The following is an 18825-nucleotide window of genomic DNA, read 5'->3' on the forward strand; positions in this document are numbered from 1 at the left end:
TCTGGTTTGGGCCTTACGCAGAGCCTGCTTATAGGACAGCAGGCAACTTTTCCATGCTTTTAGGGATTCTTCTGTGTGAGAGCGACGAAATAATCCCTCTAACTTTCTAACTCTTTGTTTATGTGAACGCAGTTCTTGGTTGTACCATGGGGAGGCGCGCTTTGGCCTAATGACCTTCTGTTTTAACGGCGCGACAACGTCAAGAGCAGACTTCAGAGAATTCATGGTCAAGTCGACACATTGATCACTTAAACTGGGACTAAAGCTGTTCTCAGCAGGATCACATGACGTGATCACATGACGTGATCACATGACGTGATCACATGACGTGATCACATGACATGTCACTGAATATTGGCTCTATTATTTCTTTGAATTTTGAGATAGATTTTTCAGATATTGTCCTTTTCATTATAACTTTATTTTGTGGGACTGGATGATCTTTAAGAATAAACTGAAAGGTAATTAGGAAATGATCTGACAATATAGGGTTTTGAGGGAGGACAATGAGGTCACTAATCTCTGTTCCATACGTTAGGACAAGATCCAGAGTGTTCTTGTGAGTGTGAGTCGGTTTATTTACATTCTGAGTGAAACCAATGCTGTCTAACAAGGCGCTGAAGGCATTACTGAGAGCGTCATCACTCATGTTCACGTGGATATTAAAGTCTCCAACTATAACTATTTTATCCCAGGCTAACACTAAGTTTGATATAAAGTCAGAAAACTCTGTTAAAAACTCTGAGTAGGGACCAGGGGGTCGGTAGATAACTATGAACAAAACTCCTTTTTGGTTTTTCATATTTGGACATGTGATCGACAGCATAAGGCTTTCAAATGAGTGAAATGCATTGTTAGTTTTAGGGCTCATGAGTAGGCTTGAGTGGGAGATCACTGCCACACCACCACCTCGGCCTGTGCTCCTGGCAGTCTGAAAGTTAACATGGCTGGGTGGGGTGGACTCATTTAGTCTGACGTAGTCGTCTTGTTGAAGCCACGTTTCAGTTAGAGCTAGAAGATCTATGTTATAGTCACTAATTAATTCATTAACTAAGAGCGATTTGGAGGAAATTGCTCTAATGTTTAGCAGTCCACATTTTAGGTGTTTATTCATTTGTGTATTTGTGATTGTTATTTTCCTTAAGTTATTTGGTCTGACGCCTGAAATATTTTTTCTGAGATGTGAGTTTTTGGCATTATTTGTACGAGGGACACGAGGGACACGAGGGACACACACAGTCTCTATCTGTCTTGAATCTGAACACTTCACATGTAACAGAACGGGCGAGAGTTCAGCGACAGAGGAGCGTCTTGAACTGCTGCTCTGCGCCCGGGGCTCATCCCTAGATGGTCACTTAACACGACTAAGACTATCGGTCAAATTCCGAACTAATCGGGATGTACCCTCCGAAGTCGGATGGATGCCATCCCTGCGTATGAGCCCGGGCTTTCCCCAAAACGCACTCCAGTTATCAATAAAGACAACATTGTTTTGAGGGCACCATCTGGATAACCAGTTGTTGAATGCTGAGAGACGGCTGTACAATTCAGCATTGATCCGATTGGGCAGGGGACCAGAAAATATTACAGTGTCCGACATCGACTTCGCTAGGTCACACACCGCGGCTACAATTTCTCTCTCCTTTTTTTTACTTGACATTTTGAACCAATCCAGTTTCCATTTTCCTAACCTAATTATAAAATCACTTTGTTTAACCTCTCAATAATCTCAAGACATTGTCCCCCGTGTCCTCGGGTAGGTGGACAAGCTGCAGAAGTCGAAACACATCCTGAAGCAACAGCTGGAGGAGATGGAGACTCAGGTGGAGGAGCTGGAGGATGAGCTGCAGGCCACGGAGGACGCCAAGCTGAGGCTGGAGGTCAACATGCAGGCTCTGAAGGCCCAGTACGAGAGGGACCTGCAGGGGAGGGACGAGCAGAGCGACGAGAAGACAGCACTCCTCAAACAGGTGCTTACTGTCATGAAATCACTTATTCATGGGAGTCGACTTAAATGTCTTTTATTGCGAGGATTAAAAGAGCATTAGACAGAACTGAGTAATCTGTGTACATTTTGGTTAAAGGGTGCTACTTCTTATGTCAACAAGCAGCGACAAGCTTCAACACAAAACAGTGGTGCCTCCTAGTGGAGCTCATAGTAATCATTAAATCACATTAAATCACACACTCTTTAGCTGATTCCCAAAAAAACTGCGTAAACATGGGAAACTTTTGTATATAATCCCAAAAGAAGAAATTGTGATTAAACTTCTAATATAGTCCAAGCCGTGTTATTTAGTACCATTTAGTAAACACCATCAGAACATTTGAAAACGATGACAATTGGATTGGCTTTTTTTATTTTTTAACTTTCCAATAACTTTAACTAAAGGTTTGTACTGTTAAACAGCAAAAGACATTTCAATTTAAAACATAGTCCTTACACCTAGTAGTTGGCTTAAGAACTTGACCAGTGGAGGATCTCTTTGGGGAGGAACCTGAACTGGGAATAGTAGGAACACCGGGCACAGGTGCATTAGTGGCAGCAGGCACGCCACCTGGCTCAGGCACTTCTTGTAAATGCCTCCTGTTCCTACGAGCAACAGTTCCTTGGTCAGTTTGGACAATGTAGGATCTGGGCTCTGCTGCTGTTGCAATGACTTTCGCTGGTATTTTCCAACCCTTTTCCCCGTCCAACTTCACTGTAACACTCTGGCCTAGCTGCAGTGTTGACAAAGGCCTGGCTGAATGACGCTTGTCGTAGAAGAAGCGGTGGGCAGATTTAGTCTGTTGGTCTTTCAGTCTTACTGCTTGGTGATCAACTGCAGTTTGACGAAGCTGATCCCACAGCCAAGCATGAGCTGAGCTGGGCTGTGACCTGTTTGGAGTGATTGGAGTAGCTCTGTAGCTCAGCAGGGCGAGCTGTGGGTCTGGTTGTTGCAGAATTCTCTTGGCGATGGCAACGCTCCTTTTAGCCGCTCCGTTCACTTGCGGGTAGTGAGGACTGGACGCCGTGTGCTGGAAGTTGAGGGTCACTAGCTCTAGCGGAATACCCCACCTCGCAAACATGCACTTTAGTTTTGAAACTAATTGGTAACTGCTTGTGGTAGAATGTGGAATCTCAACGTAGCGTGAATAATAATAATAAGTTAGTTGCTACTAAATAGGTTTTACTGTCCTGCATAAACAAGTCAGCTGCTTTTTTCTGCCAAGCACCTTGCGGTAGGGGTGTGGTAATCAGTGGCTCTTTTCGTTGAGTTGGTATATTCCTCATGCAAAACTTGCATGAGTTGACTAGCGCAGCAATGTCTTTCCCGACACCTGGCCACCACACTGACATGTTCGCTCTTTTCCAGCACTTTGAGAGTCCCTGATAACCCACATGTATTTGTGATAGTAGTCTTTTGCATTGAAAGGGGAATAACAATGCGGTCATCATGCATTAAAAGTCCACTGACTTCTGACAGGTGAGCTCTAACTGTATAGTATCTGAGTAGGTTGTGAGGCAAGTGCGACAAATCGGAGGGCCAGCCTTTATTTGTGTAACGAATCACTGTTTGCAGAACGTCATCATTGCTTGTGGCCTCTCTTATTTTCTTTAGTCTGTCTTTAGTAATTGGCCTTGTTTCAATCACTGCCTGAACATAAGCTTTTACCTCGTGCTCAGTGTCTGAAACAGTACAGTCCTGCAGGGGGTTACGAGACAAAGTGTCAGCCACAACAAGCTGCTTTCCGGAACATGAACAGCTTCTGGGTTGAACTTCATCAAGCGCATCAAAAGTCTCCGACACCTAACCGGGCTTGTGATCAGTTTGTCATACAAATCTGTCCATGCTCTGCAAATATCTCCAAAACCGCTCACAGGCTCACAGGCTTTTTCTATCTGAGAGTACCTGCATTCAGTCTATGTCAGTGTCCTTGAGCAAAAGGCGACCGGGCGGAATCCCTCGTCTTGTTCCTGCAGAAGTGCGCCTCCTAAGCCATAACTACTTGCGTACGCACTTACAGTGGTCGGTCTCTTTGCATCGTAGTATGCTAAAACAGGTGCTGTAGTCAACATGTCTTTTACTTTTTTGAAAGCTCTCTCTTGTGCGTCTCCCCATGTCCACAACGTTTCACTCTTCAGCAGAGAGTTTTTGGGGTGCATTATTGTTGAAAGGTCAGGAATTTCCCAAAGTAGTTGATAATCCCAATCCTCTGCCGCAGTTCATCTATGTTTGTTGGGCTGGGAAGCTCTGCGATGGCTCTTACTTTCTCAGTGTCCGGTTTGATGCCATCCTTCCCAATGATGTGTCCAAAATAGTTGATCTCAGATTTGCGAACTTCAGACGATCAGAAACTTCAAACAATCAGAGCCGGAAGCTCTGATCGTTTGCATCATGGTTCGAAGATCCTGGTCATGGTCCTTCTTGTCTTTTCCATAGACCAGGATGTCGTCCATCACCACCGTCGTGCCAGTGTGATCTTTGAGAAGTGTGCTCATTTTCTGATGAAATATTTCTGGAGCAGCCCCCTGGGGGCGCGGCGCCAGGCCGTGTGGATCCACGCGGTAAGCTCCATTTTATTGGAGTTCGGGCCGAGCTGATCGCGTCTATGTCCCCATGTGTGACATTCATCGATGTTCAGGGGTCAAAAATGCCAGAGTATGAACATGAAGAATAGGAATAATAGGAATAAGAAACCAGGGGAAGAACAATAGACTCGAGCATTCCATGGAATGAACATTCCATTCCATGGCTCGAGCCTAACAAGAATAAAGTCTTTACTACACACATGTAGTACTTTTACGCAAGAATGCAGACACTCGCAATGGCTTCAGCCATTGCACATTATCTAGTTAATTTTCATATTTATATTTAAAAGGGGCACCATCTGAAGCTTGTTCAGCAAAACATTAATACCTACTTAGTCTCATTCTCTGAAGGGGAGTACACGATTCATTGACTGACAATTTTATAAAGATCAATACAAAGGCTCTATAAACCAGGATGATTTTGTGTGGTTTAATTAACAAAGATATAAAAGCAATTAATCATATATTTGGTTACACAGGCTGTGCCTGGGCTCAACTTAGTTAAAAGAAATGCTGATATTAAGAATTAAGTTTTGATTAATTCCAGTAAAATAATTGAAGGAAACCTGACTTTAATGCCATTCTGCCAGTATCAGCCACTCTCAGGTCTTACCTGTCCAAGGAAGGCTCAGATGTGGATCAAGGCCTCCTCAGAGCTCTTTGGATCCTCAGAGCTCTTTGGGTCTGTATGGGTTCTTTGATGAAGATGTAGCTTCAGCCTTTGCTGAAAACAAGCAGAAGTTCAGATCAAGAAGCCGAAAAGGAAGAGAGGGAGGCAGAGGCTCTCCTGGTCTTTTATCTGACCTCGGAGGTGTGGCCTAGAGTGGGAGTGACTTATTCTCAATTTGGACAAATTTTAACTGAAACCAGCAAAATGACATGTAACTATAACAAATGCTGCAACATCGTCAATGAGCACACATCATTAGCAGGTGATGTGGAAGTACATTAAGTACGACATGAACACATTTCAAACACAGTTCTTATGGCAAACTAAACTAAAACATGATTTAGTTACAAGTTTAGATCACACAGTAAGCATTAAGTCAGTTTAGGTGTGAAATATAGTAATTAAGTCAAGTCAATTAATCCTGAGAAACTTTCCATCCTGTCCTTTATCAGAGGTGTTGACCCAAAGGGGGTAGGGCTCTGGTGAAGACAGTGTGCTAGTCCATGGGAGGGGTGGGTAACATTCCTTTAGTCAGTCAACATTTTGCTTGTTTATTGTCTTTCAAAGGTCTTTTGGGGACATAATGGGTCCCCTACAACAGGATATACTGAGCTACAGTATTTCTACTAAGTCCTCATATTTCAAGCTTTCCTTTTTATTAATTTTGGCTTGAAGTGCATGTGGCAGGTTTTCTTGCCTCATTACATGACTTTGTTTGATATGTTTTTCTTTTTATAAATGGGATCCGTGCACAACAACAGTTGGCTAAGCTAACCACAGCTAATGGTAACTTTTATCGAAGATTGAAATATAAAATAAACAACTAATTCAATTAAAGACCTATAAACTCAGAGTTCTGAAATGTTGCCCGTTATTTCAAGTAGGAATTCCGAGATGTAGAGCAGTACAAGAGTGTTTCCGTGTGAATTTACATCTCCGGGATGACTGGAACAAAAAACAGGATCAAAACACAAAATTCTATCCAAAATGCACATGGAACAGGTTTTTCTGAACGTTTGAACTTTAAAATTGAACAAACTTTAAGCTAGGATAAACTAGATAAAATGTTCAACATTATAATAATGTTGACAATATTTTAACTAGATTGATTGTCTAAACTTTAATTTGTGCTCTTTGTGTCAGTATGAAAACTAGAGCTGGGGTTTCCAAACCCAAATCCTTTTCAGGCCAGGCCCCTAAAAATGACCGAACATCTGAGCCTTCCTTGCTATTTGAAATTGCCATCTTAGATCATTTAGGTTTGTTTGAGTGGCTTCTTGTTATTTTATTTATTTATTGTTGTTTGGTCAAAACAAAAAGTTCTCATCATCCCAAGCACAAAAAATAAATAGATATAACAGATTTATTATTTGACCAGGTGTAGGCAGAAGCCAAGGCCTTATTTCACTAAAATGTACTGTTTCCAATAAAAATATGTATCATGTGCATTGTCATTTTAAAATGACATCTTCCAAGTCATCTCGTGACCCCCAACTCTTGGGACCCCCACTTAAGTAAGACATGTATACAATATTTTGGCTGAACACATTTTTTTATCTATAAGGGACATTTCTGTTACACAGGAGTCTTGGGTATTACAATAAATATTCAAATCAAATCAAATCAATTTATTTTTGTAAGGCCCAAAATCACAACAACAGTTGCCTCTGAGGGCCACAGGGAGAAATGAATCAACAATGTCTGTGGTGGCGATGAAGTCAGACAATGTCTGTGGTGGCGATGAAGTCAGACAATGTCTGTGGTGGCGAGGGACGATGTCCCAGGGTCCTCTGTCCTTAGACTCTCCTTCTCGGCCTGCAATAACAGTAACGTGGTCTTGGTGAATGTGTGTGGGTCAGGTGCGGGAGTTGGAGGCGGAGCTGGAGGATGAGAGGAAGCAGAAGGCTCTGGCTGTTGCAGCCAAGAAGAAACTGGAGATGGACCTGAAGGATGTGGATGGCCACATCCAAGGAGCCACCAAGGCCCGCGACGAGGCCATCAAACAGCTGCGCAAGATACAGGTATGCACCTGGACTACCCGCTACTGCAATCCTGTCAGCTGCTTTTGAACAAAGGAACAGTAAGCCGCACAGGTGGCCACCTATTGTTTACACTGAGATTGAATTTACACAGTTATTTCAGATGCTTTTTTTACTCAGTAGTACGTCGGTGTAATCACTCATTTGTCCCTGGTACTACACTCAAAAATAGTATGAAAAACATGCATTCTTCCTGTAATATTGCACATTCTTGTTGTGTCATTGTACCACTTCAACCTGAATATATGTGTGTTAGGGTTACGGTTAGGGGTGCTTTGTGGTGGTCAGAGAGGTCTAGGTTTGAACCTACTTTCGTTTTTTTGTTGCTTTGAAGCTTCAATACATCGTTGTGGCAGTAATTGTTTTGAAATGGTAAAAAACTCTCAGCAACGAGCATTAGGGCAACATTAGGCGGCGAGTGCGTGCGCGGAGCACGGCGGGTGCGTGCGGGGGAGCACGGCGCACCGTGGCCAAAACCTCTGGAACTCTTGATATAAATCTGCTGCGTCCCAGTCAATTTTCGGATGGTCAAACTTAATCATCATGGCTACGCAGGTACTTTCTGTACTTGACAGTTTTCTGACACCATGTAAAATACTTGTATTGTATGTTTAGCCGAGCCAGGTACGAGGCGAGAGTGTTTATTGAACATGTGCAGGAACTCCGGAAGTACCGGTACGGACTGCCGTAGGGACATAATACGCGATTGCGCAATACATTACACACTGCACCCACGTGCACAATCAGCTGTTTAACTCCTCGATGTTTGGCCAAAACCTTAGGAATGAGTGACGTTATCTCCGAAACAGTGGCACTGGGAAAATATTGTATTTTGATTTTTTCATGCTCAAAACTCTCTGCATCAAATGCTCAAAATGCACTTCCTGGACGCACCTCCACATAGTCTTTGAATGTAAACTGGACGCTTTGACGCTGAGGTTTGAACACTTTCGGATAATTCTGTTCTGCTCCAAAGTGAACCAGTGGAAATATGTCAATAGACACAGAATGCAAGCCATGTTTGTCTAGTGGCCCACCACAAAATGCTTAGCTCCAAATGTTATATTAATCCAATGCACTTTTAAATTGTTATTATTTAGACTGGAAGCATCTGATGATCATTTCCTCATGTGTTCAGGCTCAGCTGAAGGAATACCAGAGGGAGCTGGAGGACACCAGAGCTTCTCGAGATGATATCTTCTCCATGGCCAAAGAGAACGAGAATAAGTTCAAGAGCCATGAGGCCGAGGTCATGCAGCTCCATGAGGTTGGAGGGCTTTTTCAAAAGAGGATATTTTTTATGCAGTCGTCAAGACTTTGTACCAACATATCTGGTTGCCGTAAACATTAAGGTTTTCAAAAACATGGACTGTTAATAATAGGATTTTCTATTCTTTCGTTCTGCTTATTAAAGTACTTTTGAACACCTTAACATTGGAATTCAAAATGTTTAACTAAATAAACATGACTACACTGCTTAGAAAAACAGCTCAGACATGCCCTCTGCTGGCAACAGTGAAGAGTGTGACGCTCTTTAAATGATGCAGAATACAGTTGCTGTGTGGAAGCTGGTCATTACAGATGTATAATTCTGCCCTCGCCCTGTTTAGGACTTGGCTGCATCTGAGCGAGGAAGACGTCACGCAGAGCAGGAACGAGACGAGCTCCAGGACGAAATCTCCAACAGCACCTCTGGAAAGTACGCAGCAAATTCCTTCTTTATCTGTGCATTGAAAAGACTTTGGATGGATAAAAAGGGTTTCACTCAACATACATTTTATACAAACTTTTTTTTTGTTCAATGAAGAGCAGCAGCCAGTTTTATATAAAAGTTCCCTTAGTTTTTTTTTTTTGTGACGGTTATAAAAGATAGATGATATGATATACCAATTGACTTTAATATGTGGTGTTTCTTTATCATTAGATTTCTCAAAGTTCTATTTAGATTGATTTGTGCATATTTGAGGAAATCCTGCATTGTCCTCAAACTGAGACTCGAGTGCTCCGAAAATTCTTTGATCACCTACCCCCTATCAAACCCAAACAGCAATTATTCTGCTTCCTGATTGTTGGCAGGTTGGCTCTGTTGAAGGAGAAGCTGTGTCTAGAGGATCGTATCGTTCAGCTGGAGGAGGAGCTGGAAGAGGAGCAGGCCAACATGGAGCTGCTGAATGACCGCTTCAGGAAGACGACCTTGCAGGTCAGTAGTCAGTATTATGTCTGTGGCTCCTACAGCAATACAAGCTTTAGTGTTTTTACTGTGTTTAACAAAGGTTGATTTGTCGTTTGGTTTAGTATTACAGTAAAGGGCACATTTTAAATACCCAGACCAGTTCCCCGGCATTAAAGTCCTTTCCTTTGGCTCTGATGTCAAAGTTCATTTTCTACTGTATTCCCGCCTTCTGCAGATGGTCACGTGCAAAGGCATGAGCTGTCTCAATCTGGTCCTGAAGCCTCCTTGCATATTCTGGACCCGGTGGGACTGCTGGCGTGTCAGGGGGTCTACCAAAACACATTTCTGCTGGCGTCCGCAGCTCTCGGCCCAGTATGAGTAGGGCAGGGGTGCACAATGTGGAGTCCTGGGCCGAAGATCTGTAGGCCAGTAAAACAAGGAGAAGATGGATGTTCCAATCTCTCTGATCTGATCTGCAGTGATGATGGCGAATTGTTTTACCAGAGTTCTGTTAAGACACTCAACTAGCCCATCACTTTAAGGATGAAGTGGGGTAATCATTCCCATCCGGATCACACATAGCAGAGAAAACATCAGACTCAAAGTTTCTTCCCTGGTCACTGTGGATGACCTCAGCTGCCCCAAACCTGGAAAGCATCCCCCCCACCAGGGCGTCTGCCACAGTTTCTACTTCCTGGTCTGGAATGGTGAAAGCTTCCGCAGATTTTGTAAAATAGTCCATGGCAAAAAGAACATAACAATTGCCCTTATCAGTGGAGGTGGCCCATTATGTCTACTGCCACCCTCTCCATAGGGGCCCCCACAGCTAACTGCTGAAGCTTGGCACAGGACTGACCAGGGGGACCCTTGTATGCGGCACAGAGGTCCTCTACGTCCCTTCTAAGTTGGCCCCAGTAAAACCCTTGCCGGAGCCTGCAAAGGGTTTTTGTGATTCCAAAGTGTCCTGCACCAATAGATCCATGACAAGCCTTAAGTAAACTTGTTGAATATGTCTTTACTTGCTTAAAATTAAAGTTGTCTGAGGAGCTACAGCTAAAAATCAAATGAAACTGTGTTGAAAAGATGAGCCTAGTCTAAAAGTCTCTCCAAACACTCTCTTGTCATCAGCTTAATTTAGTGCATGTTTTGGTGACAGTTGGTGTACCTGAAGTCGGTGTCCAGTGGATTACATTTCATTGTGTCTTTGAGCAAGTCAGTCCACCTGCCATGGCCCCAGTGTCTGTGTTCACTGATTTATAAATGTGGTTCCTTGATTTCCAACCATCCATCCATCTTCCGCTTATCTGGAGCCGGGACGCAGGGGCAGCGGTCTAAGCAGGGACTCCCAGGTTTCCCTCTCCCCAGACATTTCTTCCAACTCCCCCGGGGGATCCCGAGGCATTCCCAGGCCAGCTGAGAGACATAGTCCCTCCAGCGTGTCCTGGGTCTTCCTCGGGTCCTCTTCTCGGTGGGACAGGCCCGAAACACCTCCCCAGGGAGGCGCTCAGGAGCGCCTCCCTGGCCACCTCAGCTGGCTCCTCTCGACGTGGAGCAGCGGCTCTACTCCGAGCTCCTCCGGTGTGACTGAGCTCCTCACCCTATCTCTAAGGGAGCGCCCAGCCACCCGGCGGAGAAAACTCATTTTGACCGCTTCTATCCGCGATCTTGTCCTTTTGGTCATTACCCAAAGCTCATGACCATAGGTGAGGGAGGAACGTAGATTGACCGGTAATTCGAGAGCTCAGACTCAGCTCCTTCTTCACCCCAGCAGAAGATGCAGCGACCGCATCACTGCAGCCGCTGCACCGATCCGCCTGTCAATCTCACATTCCATCCTTCCCTCACTCGTGAACAAGACCCCGAGATACTTGAACTCCTCCACTTGGGGACTCCCCACCCACCTGGAGAGGGCAAGCCACCTTTTTCCGGTTGCGAACCATGGCCTCGGATTTGGAGGTGCTGATTCTCAGCCCAGCCACTTCACACTCGGCTGCAAACCGTCCCAGTGCATGCTGCAGGTCCGGGTTTGATGGAGCCATCAGGACAACATCGTCGGCAAACAGCAGATATGAGATCCTGTGGTCCCCAAACCGGACACCCTCCGACCCCTGACTGCGCCTAGAAATTCTGTCCAGAAAAACTATGAACAGAACCGGTGACAAAGGGCAGCCCTGGCGGAGTCCAACATGCACTGGGAACAGGTCTGACTTACTGCCGGCAATGCAAACACAGCTCCTGCTCCGGTCATACAGGGACCGGACAGCCCTGAGCAAAGGGCCCCGGACCCCGTACTCCCGGAGTACCCCCAAAGAGACACGGTCGGTAGCCTTTTCAAGATCCACAAAGTAAATGTGGAGTGGTTGGGAAAACTCTCATGAACCCTCGAGCACCCGATGAAGAGTATTGAGCTGGTCCAGTGGTTCCTTGATGTAAAGAGATTTAGTTGTAGAAAAGTGACATGACAATCAAAAGTAAATGATGTGGTTTGCCCGGTGGCTGCAGGTGGACTCACTGATCAAAGACCTGAGCGCAGAGCGCAGCAGTTCCCAGAAGAGCGAGAACGCCCGACAGCAGCTGGAGCGGCAGAACAAGGAGCTGAAGGCCAAACTGAGCGAGCTGGAGGGAGCAATCAAGACCCGCTTCAAAGCCTCCATCACAGCCCTGGAGCTGAAGATTGGACAGCTAGAGGAGCAGCTGGAGCAGGAGGCCAAGTCAGAGCCGTTATCACCAGTCTAGTATATGTGTGTGTGTGGGACAGGCGTGTAACAGGCGTGTGCTTACAGGGAGAGATCAGCCGCCAACAAGATGGTGAGGAGATCTGATAAAAGGCTGAAGGAGGTGTGCATGCAGTTGTATGACGAGCGACGCCATGGAGACCAGTACAAGGAGCAGGTCTGACCACTGCACAAACTACCATTCTGTTTCAATTATTACGTTGTAGTGTTTATGATCGTAAAGCCATAGTAAACTACATTTCAACAATGAGTACCGTTGTAACCTTTCCTAAAATCAGTCACATCAAAATTCATCCGTCGATACTTGTGATTATTTAGAGTATTATTATTCAAGTGACCGACATTTATCCCACAAACTGTTTCTAGTTTGTGATCACATTACCTCACATCATGCTATGTTACTGATGCATTTGCTTGTGTGTCGCTGGAGAAGGCGAACTCCTGGCTGAAACAGCTGAAGAGGCAGCTGGAGGAGGCGGAAGAGGAGGCCACTCGATCCAATGTGTCCTGGAGAAATGTGCAGAGAGAGCTGGACAATGCCACGGAAGCCAGCGACGGGCTGACCCGAGAAGTGCACACAATCAAGAACATGCTCAGGTACGACTCATGCTGTTAACACGTCCCACAGCATGAGCAAGAGAGGACAGGTCAAATGCTCAACATAAAGGAGATGTCAAAAGTGTGTTTAAAGGTCCCTTATCATGCAAAATCGACTTTTCAGAGCGTTTAACCTTCTTACAGTACTATTGGTTCCTCATATGTGTGCCCAAAGTGGTTTTTGGATTGATTCCGGCAGTTTTTGTCTAGAGAAAAGTCCTTTCCCTCAGATGAGCACACCGACCTACCTACAGGATGAGTCATCCTGTGGGTGCAGCAGCACCTGTTTCAGTCCATCCTCCAGGAAGCACTCTGTACCTGACTTTATTTTATTTATTTATTCATTCTTTTTTATGTATATATGTTTTCTTATAATTTATGAACACATAAAAACAAACACAGACAAAGAAAAACAAGACCAGAGACATGAAGCAAAAACAGTGGACATCAAACCAATAAAAAAAAAGATGAAATCATTGCTCACAAAACCCAAAGAAATTATCCCATTTTGTTTAATGTCTGCCAAATGTATAAATTTTCAAATTAAGTCATGTAATCTTTTCCATTTTCTGAATGTCTATTTGTATCTTAAAAAACAAAATAAAATTGCCTTTTTGGAATGTCATGAACATGAACTATAACTAATTACAGACTTTGAATCTGTGCCATTTAATACATAAAATAATTACATTTCTTCCTTTAAAGTCTAACTTGTGTTCCAAACCACATGATTTACTGAGGATTGTGGACTCTTCATTCAAAAACCCCAAGAATATCATTGAAGATTAGACATGGCTGCATCTCAAACTCTCAATTTTTCAATTCATTGCCCATCCTTAGCTAATGCTAATGCTAATGCTAATTATAAAGGTAATGCTTCTGTTGTCCAGGCGTGGAGGCCCCATCTCCTTCTCCAGCAGTCGCTCTGGCCGCCGGCAGCTGCAAGTAGAAGGCACCTCTCTGGAGCTGCTCTCAGATGAAGAGCTGGAGAACAAGACCTCAGACAACAACGCCAACGAAACCCCTGCTACCCAGCCCACCCCAGAGTAACCCCGGCGACCCATCCCACTCTGGAGTGACCCATCCCACTCTGGAGCGACCCATCCCCCCCCAGCTTTACTTTCCTTTCCCTCTGCATGACTCCAGGAGTGATGGAGAAGAGAAGCATTTACTGTTGCCTTAAGGTTCAGATTCAACTTTCATTTGAGCCAGTTTCCTGCTTGGATCGTTTCAGTAGTTGCTACGGGTTACGGCCTGTGGACACACACCTGCACGAGATGCAAAGTGGACGCCTCCAGTGGACCAGTGTTTTAGGGGTTTAGCCCTTAGTGGTACGGCACATGTCGCCATGGCATCATTTGTTAACCTTTAAAAAGAAATGTATTAATTTGAATTACACTTACACATTATTTAGTACAAAATAAAAGTATAAGTGTAAGTGAAACTCATTATTTTCTGTAACCATTCCGCTCTTCTGTTATTGCATGTGTATAAAAATGACTAGAATGAATTAATGGGTACTTGACGTCATTCCGTTAGGACTTTAAATTACTTTTTAAATAAGGCTTTCCCTGAAAGGGGCGGTACCCTTTCCATGAAACACTTTGCACGGTGCCAAAGGCGGTTAGCGCTTTTGCCTCTCAAGAAGGAGGTCATGGGTTCGATTCCCGGACCAGACCAACATGATCTCTCTGGGTGGAGTCTGCATGTCCTCCCCGTGTTATTGTGGGTTCTCTCCGGGTTCTCCGGCTTTCTCCCACCGTCCAAAGACATGCATGTGTTAGGTAAAATTGTTAACTCTAAATTGGCCCTAGTTAATGAATGGTTGTCTGTAATGTCTCTGTGTTGGACCTGCGACGAGTTGTCCACTGCCCATTGTCCAGGGTTTAGGGTCTTTGTTTTTTAGGTTTTTTTTTTTAACAAAAACACTCAAATGTCTTGCGGTGTGTAACACTTTTCTTTTAAATATGCTAGAATGAGTCCCTTTTGTTAGAGACAGAGGTGCTGTACCTAGGGATGCAGACCTAAACCCACGTTCAGGTTCAAGTCCGGATTCGAATCCAGAGGTTCAGGTTCAGGTCCGGACCTAATGAGTCCGGCTGAACTCATGCCATTTTTGCATAATGTTATAACAGCATAACACAAGCTACTTCGCTAAATTAAGTTGAAGACACTTGAACAAGGACGACTATCAAACACAAGGCTTAACTGCAGACTGAAATAAACTCAATTTATCTGGTTTATTCACTGCTTATTAACAGAAGTTACAACTTACAAATCACAAGCTGCTAGCTGCTAACACACATTCATGTGTTTTACGAGAGGAACAACTCCTGAACAAGAGCATGTTGAGTATTAGTATTAGGGCAGCTGTTTCAGCTGATACTATGTTTGTCAAGTGTGTTACTGGTTTGACTGGGCTGTTCCCCACACTTGAAGTTTAATGCCTTTAGATACATTTCCACTCTTTAATTTTGCAGATCCATTGGCATCAAAGTCATTGCAGTATCATAAATAGAATATGAAAATATTTTACACTACACACAATACATCATATTAACAGCATTAAACACAAGACCATATTTAACAACTGTAGAATACAAATACTATTACAAAATATAAGCTACAATTAATGAATCCAGCAATTAAACAATATTACTTTGACTTAGTATTTACTTAGATGTATAAATATGTATATTGCACATTAACCCACTGAAATAAATGCTACACCACAACATAACAGTTATTTTATTCATATTGTAGCGACCCTAGTCTCTAGTGCGTGCGGTCTCTGGGGCGGAGCTAAGAGCGGCTCAGGAGACGAGGTGGTTTTTGATGTTCCTGTTCCATCGCCATGGTTACGGCCAACAGTAACCAACTCTGTTCAAGAAATAAAGTGACAACTTGTGAGCACTAAACCAGCATTACTGACCTGAGCGAGAAGTTACAATATTTACACCCAAACCAAAGCACAACCCGCTCCTTTAACGTCTTAAACCAACTCACGGAGCGGCACAAGCGGCGACGCACGCGGCGGCTTAAAACGCTTCAATTAAGCCAGCGATCTTCCCGAATGTTCGGTCTCTCGCGTCTTTAAACTCATTGCGCCGGCTTCAACTTCTGCCGCGCGGAAGACGCGTGCGTCGCTGATGCTCCGGGCCATTGACAGCGATGTCAGTGTTTACGTCTTTTCTAGCGTGAATTTCGCGATCTATGGAAGGTTTAGGATGGTTTCGATTCTCGCACATAAAGGATATAGAATGTGAGTGGTAGATTTTTAATGAGTCCAGAACGAATCACCGGGGTTTCGTTTTTCTGGACCTGAACCGAAACGTTTTTATAAGTCCGAATCCGGTCCGTCGTAGCGGTACGCATCCCTAGCTGTACATGATTTTTACTGTTTTGAAACGTGAACAAATTTTAAACTTTTCACAGCTCCACTTGTATCGCTCTCTTACCTAATGCATTCCCAGCATCCGAAATATTCAACATGAGTTTAAAAGCACTTTTTAAGACACTGAGCTAAGGAGTTTACTGTAAAGCTAACAAACATTAGCATGCTAAGTTGCTTTTCCTGCTTCTCAGAGAATAAAGTGCTGTGGTCTTATTTTCATACAAATAGATGTTTTACAATATCTGTCCTGGGGCAAAGCAGATTTTACTTTATTACATGCAAAGAATCAGGTTCATAAACTAGTTCTGTTTCTAAACGGTGAAAGTCAGCTACAGCGCCTTTAAATAAGGCTTTTAGCCCCCCACGCACATGCGCAACCTCTCACAACCTGCGTGTTTGGCACTGACATTATTCCTCTGTCATGTTTCATTCATAACAAACCCACATGTGCCGCGCGCGGAGGCGCGGCTCTGTCCGCGCTGCTGTTTCGTTTACTTTGCTGCATATTTTGGAGTACTTTGATACACTGATTTTAAACAACGCCGTGACTCTTGTCTGCCGCGATCTCACAACCTGCGTGTTTGGCACTGACGTCATTACTCTGTCATGTTTCATTCATAGAAATTATACAATCATCATTTATTGTTTGTATTATTTTTATTGTAATTTTTTTTTCCTTGTTAAGAATATAGGAGGTTTTGTTTATAAGAGTGTTTCTATTAAGAGTGTTTTTAAAGCTTTCTATAAGTTATGTTCTTTTACTTCTGTATCTACTTGTGTTATAATGTCCCCATTGTGTGTGGCATACTTACAAGTGCATTTATTGGTTGTTTAGCTATTCTCATAATTAATAAAACACAGTTTAAATAAATATGACTAATTAGAGAGCAAAAAGAAATAGGGGGAGATAAAAGCAGTTCATCAGAGGAGGAGAAATCATTTGCCTTGACCCCATCAGCTAAAGTAAACACACGGGAGAAGAGGAGAAGTGTGATTCACGGTGGCCTTTCCTCAGAAGTGTGATTGACAGTGGCCCCCCTCAGTTAAAGTAAACACTGATGCATCAAACTGAGAGCAGAACAATGAACGGGAGAAGAGGAGAAGTGTGATTCATGGTGGCCTTTCCCCAGAGGTGTCATTGACATTGCCCGTGTGTGCCCAACTGAACAATGGACAGGAGAACAGAAGTGTGAACAAATGGACTTGGTTTAATTCCAAACACAGTGAAAGTACCTCACACCTCACACAACAAGACAGAAAACCCAGGTTCAATGCAGTACGTACAGTACATACAGTATTTACAGGTGAAGAAAATAGCCCAATATATTCAATTCCCCAAAAAATTAAAGCGTTATATACAATATTTACAAGTGCGTTATATACAATATTTACAAGTGCGTTATATACAATATTTACAAGTAAGATAAGATAAGATAAGATATTCCTTTATTGTCCCACATGGGGAAATTTCATTGGTGCAACGCAGGTAGATACAGAGATAGATCCAGAAGAACAGATCATTTATAGGAAGTCTGAAAAACACTTTCAGTAGAAGATCTCCTATAAATAAATAAAAACTCCCATAGACAAATAAATAAATAAATACATAAATACCATTGCATGTAACGCAAAGTGCGTTATATACAATATTTACAAGTGCGTTATATACAAAATTTACAAGTGCGTTATATACAATATTTACAAGTGTGGGACCCCCCTAACTATTTGGGTGGGTTTCTTAGACGGTCCTTGAGGCGCCACTGCTCAGCCCACCACTGTTCCACAGTTTGGCCCCCAGAAAAACTGGCACAAAAATCTACCTTGCCATTGAAGCTGTGCCCAAATGCCTTTGTTTTAGACTGCCCACACTTTGAGCACGTGTTAAAGGCAACTTTTCTGACATATCGTCTTTTAAAGTCCCCCCCTAGCTTCTGCTTCAGCCTTGCGTCGCCTCTTACGCTGTGTGAAGCGGGACACAGTCAGAGGAGGATCTCCTGCAGCACTGGGCGCAGCACTGGGCGCGGGCGCTGCTGAGGGCGCTGCTGAGGGCGCTGTTGAGGGTGCTGTTGGGGGTCCAGCAGCCGAAGGGCCAGCACACAGGTTAAGTGACAGGAGTTGTGCCGGCACTGGTAGAGGAGCTGGTGCTGAAGTGTTGGGCTGTACAGCTGTGGCACTGGCAAGTCGTTTTGCCGGCCCCGGCCTCAGTTTAGGAGCCTGTCCCACTCTGTTCGAAGGGAGAGCAAACCCATGACGGGGCCGAGATGTGGAGGGAGCCTCGTCCAGCCTGTCCTGATGTGCAGGCAGCTGTGAGCTGGACTCAACAATGCGCTTCTCTGCCACGCCCTGTTGGAGGACACAACATTCCTGGGTTTGCTCCCTCTTTTGAAACCTGCAATCACAACATAACATCCTGAGTACTCATGCACTGTACTTTGACCCAAATCTAAAACTGCTGGACTTACCACTGACGAAGTGTCCTCTGGCTTATAACAAACAGCTGCAGAGTGGTGGTCTCCATCACCGTCGGGCAGTTCAGCATCAGATCCTTGATGTGGGTGCAGTCGTCAATTATTTTTTCCCACCGAGGTGTGTACACTCCACGCCTCTTCGTTGGGGACCTGTGCAGTGCACACAGTTTGATGCA

General features: G+C 44.1%; 1 protein-coding gene and 1 long non-coding RNA gene across 2 annotated transcripts in view; both read left to right on the forward strand.

Moving 5' to 3' along the window:
- The window catches only part of LOC140357765 (myosin heavy chain, embryonic smooth muscle isoform-like), a 30048-nt gene extending 16179 nt beyond the window's left edge, over window positions 1-13869 (forward strand). The window contains exons 4-12 of the mRNA XM_072442282.1: window positions 1761-1970; window positions 7103-7264; window positions 8421-8549; window positions 8893-8981; window positions 9359-9482; window positions 11958-12166; window positions 12239-12346; window positions 12614-12787; window positions 13678-13869. Coding sequence (XP_072298383.1) covers window positions 1761-1970; window positions 7103-7264; window positions 8421-8549; window positions 8893-8981; window positions 9359-9482; window positions 11958-12166; window positions 12239-12346; window positions 12614-12787; window positions 13678-13837 — 1365 coding nt within the window. The 3' untranslated portion in view covers window positions 13838-13869. The remainder of the gene's footprint in view (window positions 1-1760; window positions 1971-7102; window positions 7265-8420; window positions 8550-8892; window positions 8982-9358; window positions 9483-11957; window positions 12167-12238; window positions 12347-12613; window positions 12788-13677) is intronic.
- LOC140357893 (uncharacterized) overlaps window positions 1-18825 on the forward strand; it is a 51174-nt gene that overhangs the window by 16470 nt on the left and 15879 nt on the right. The gene's annotated exons all lie outside the window — the stretch shown is intronic.

Source organism: Eucyclogobius newberryi, unplaced genomic scaffold (assembly GCF_026437365.1).
Source record: "Eucyclogobius newberryi isolate DKJ021-1_F unplaced genomic scaffold, fEucNew1.0.hap1 SCAF_13, whole genome shotgun sequence".
NCBI classification, from domain to species: Eukaryota; Metazoa; Chordata; class Actinopteri; order Gobiiformes; family Gobiidae; genus Eucyclogobius; species Eucyclogobius newberryi.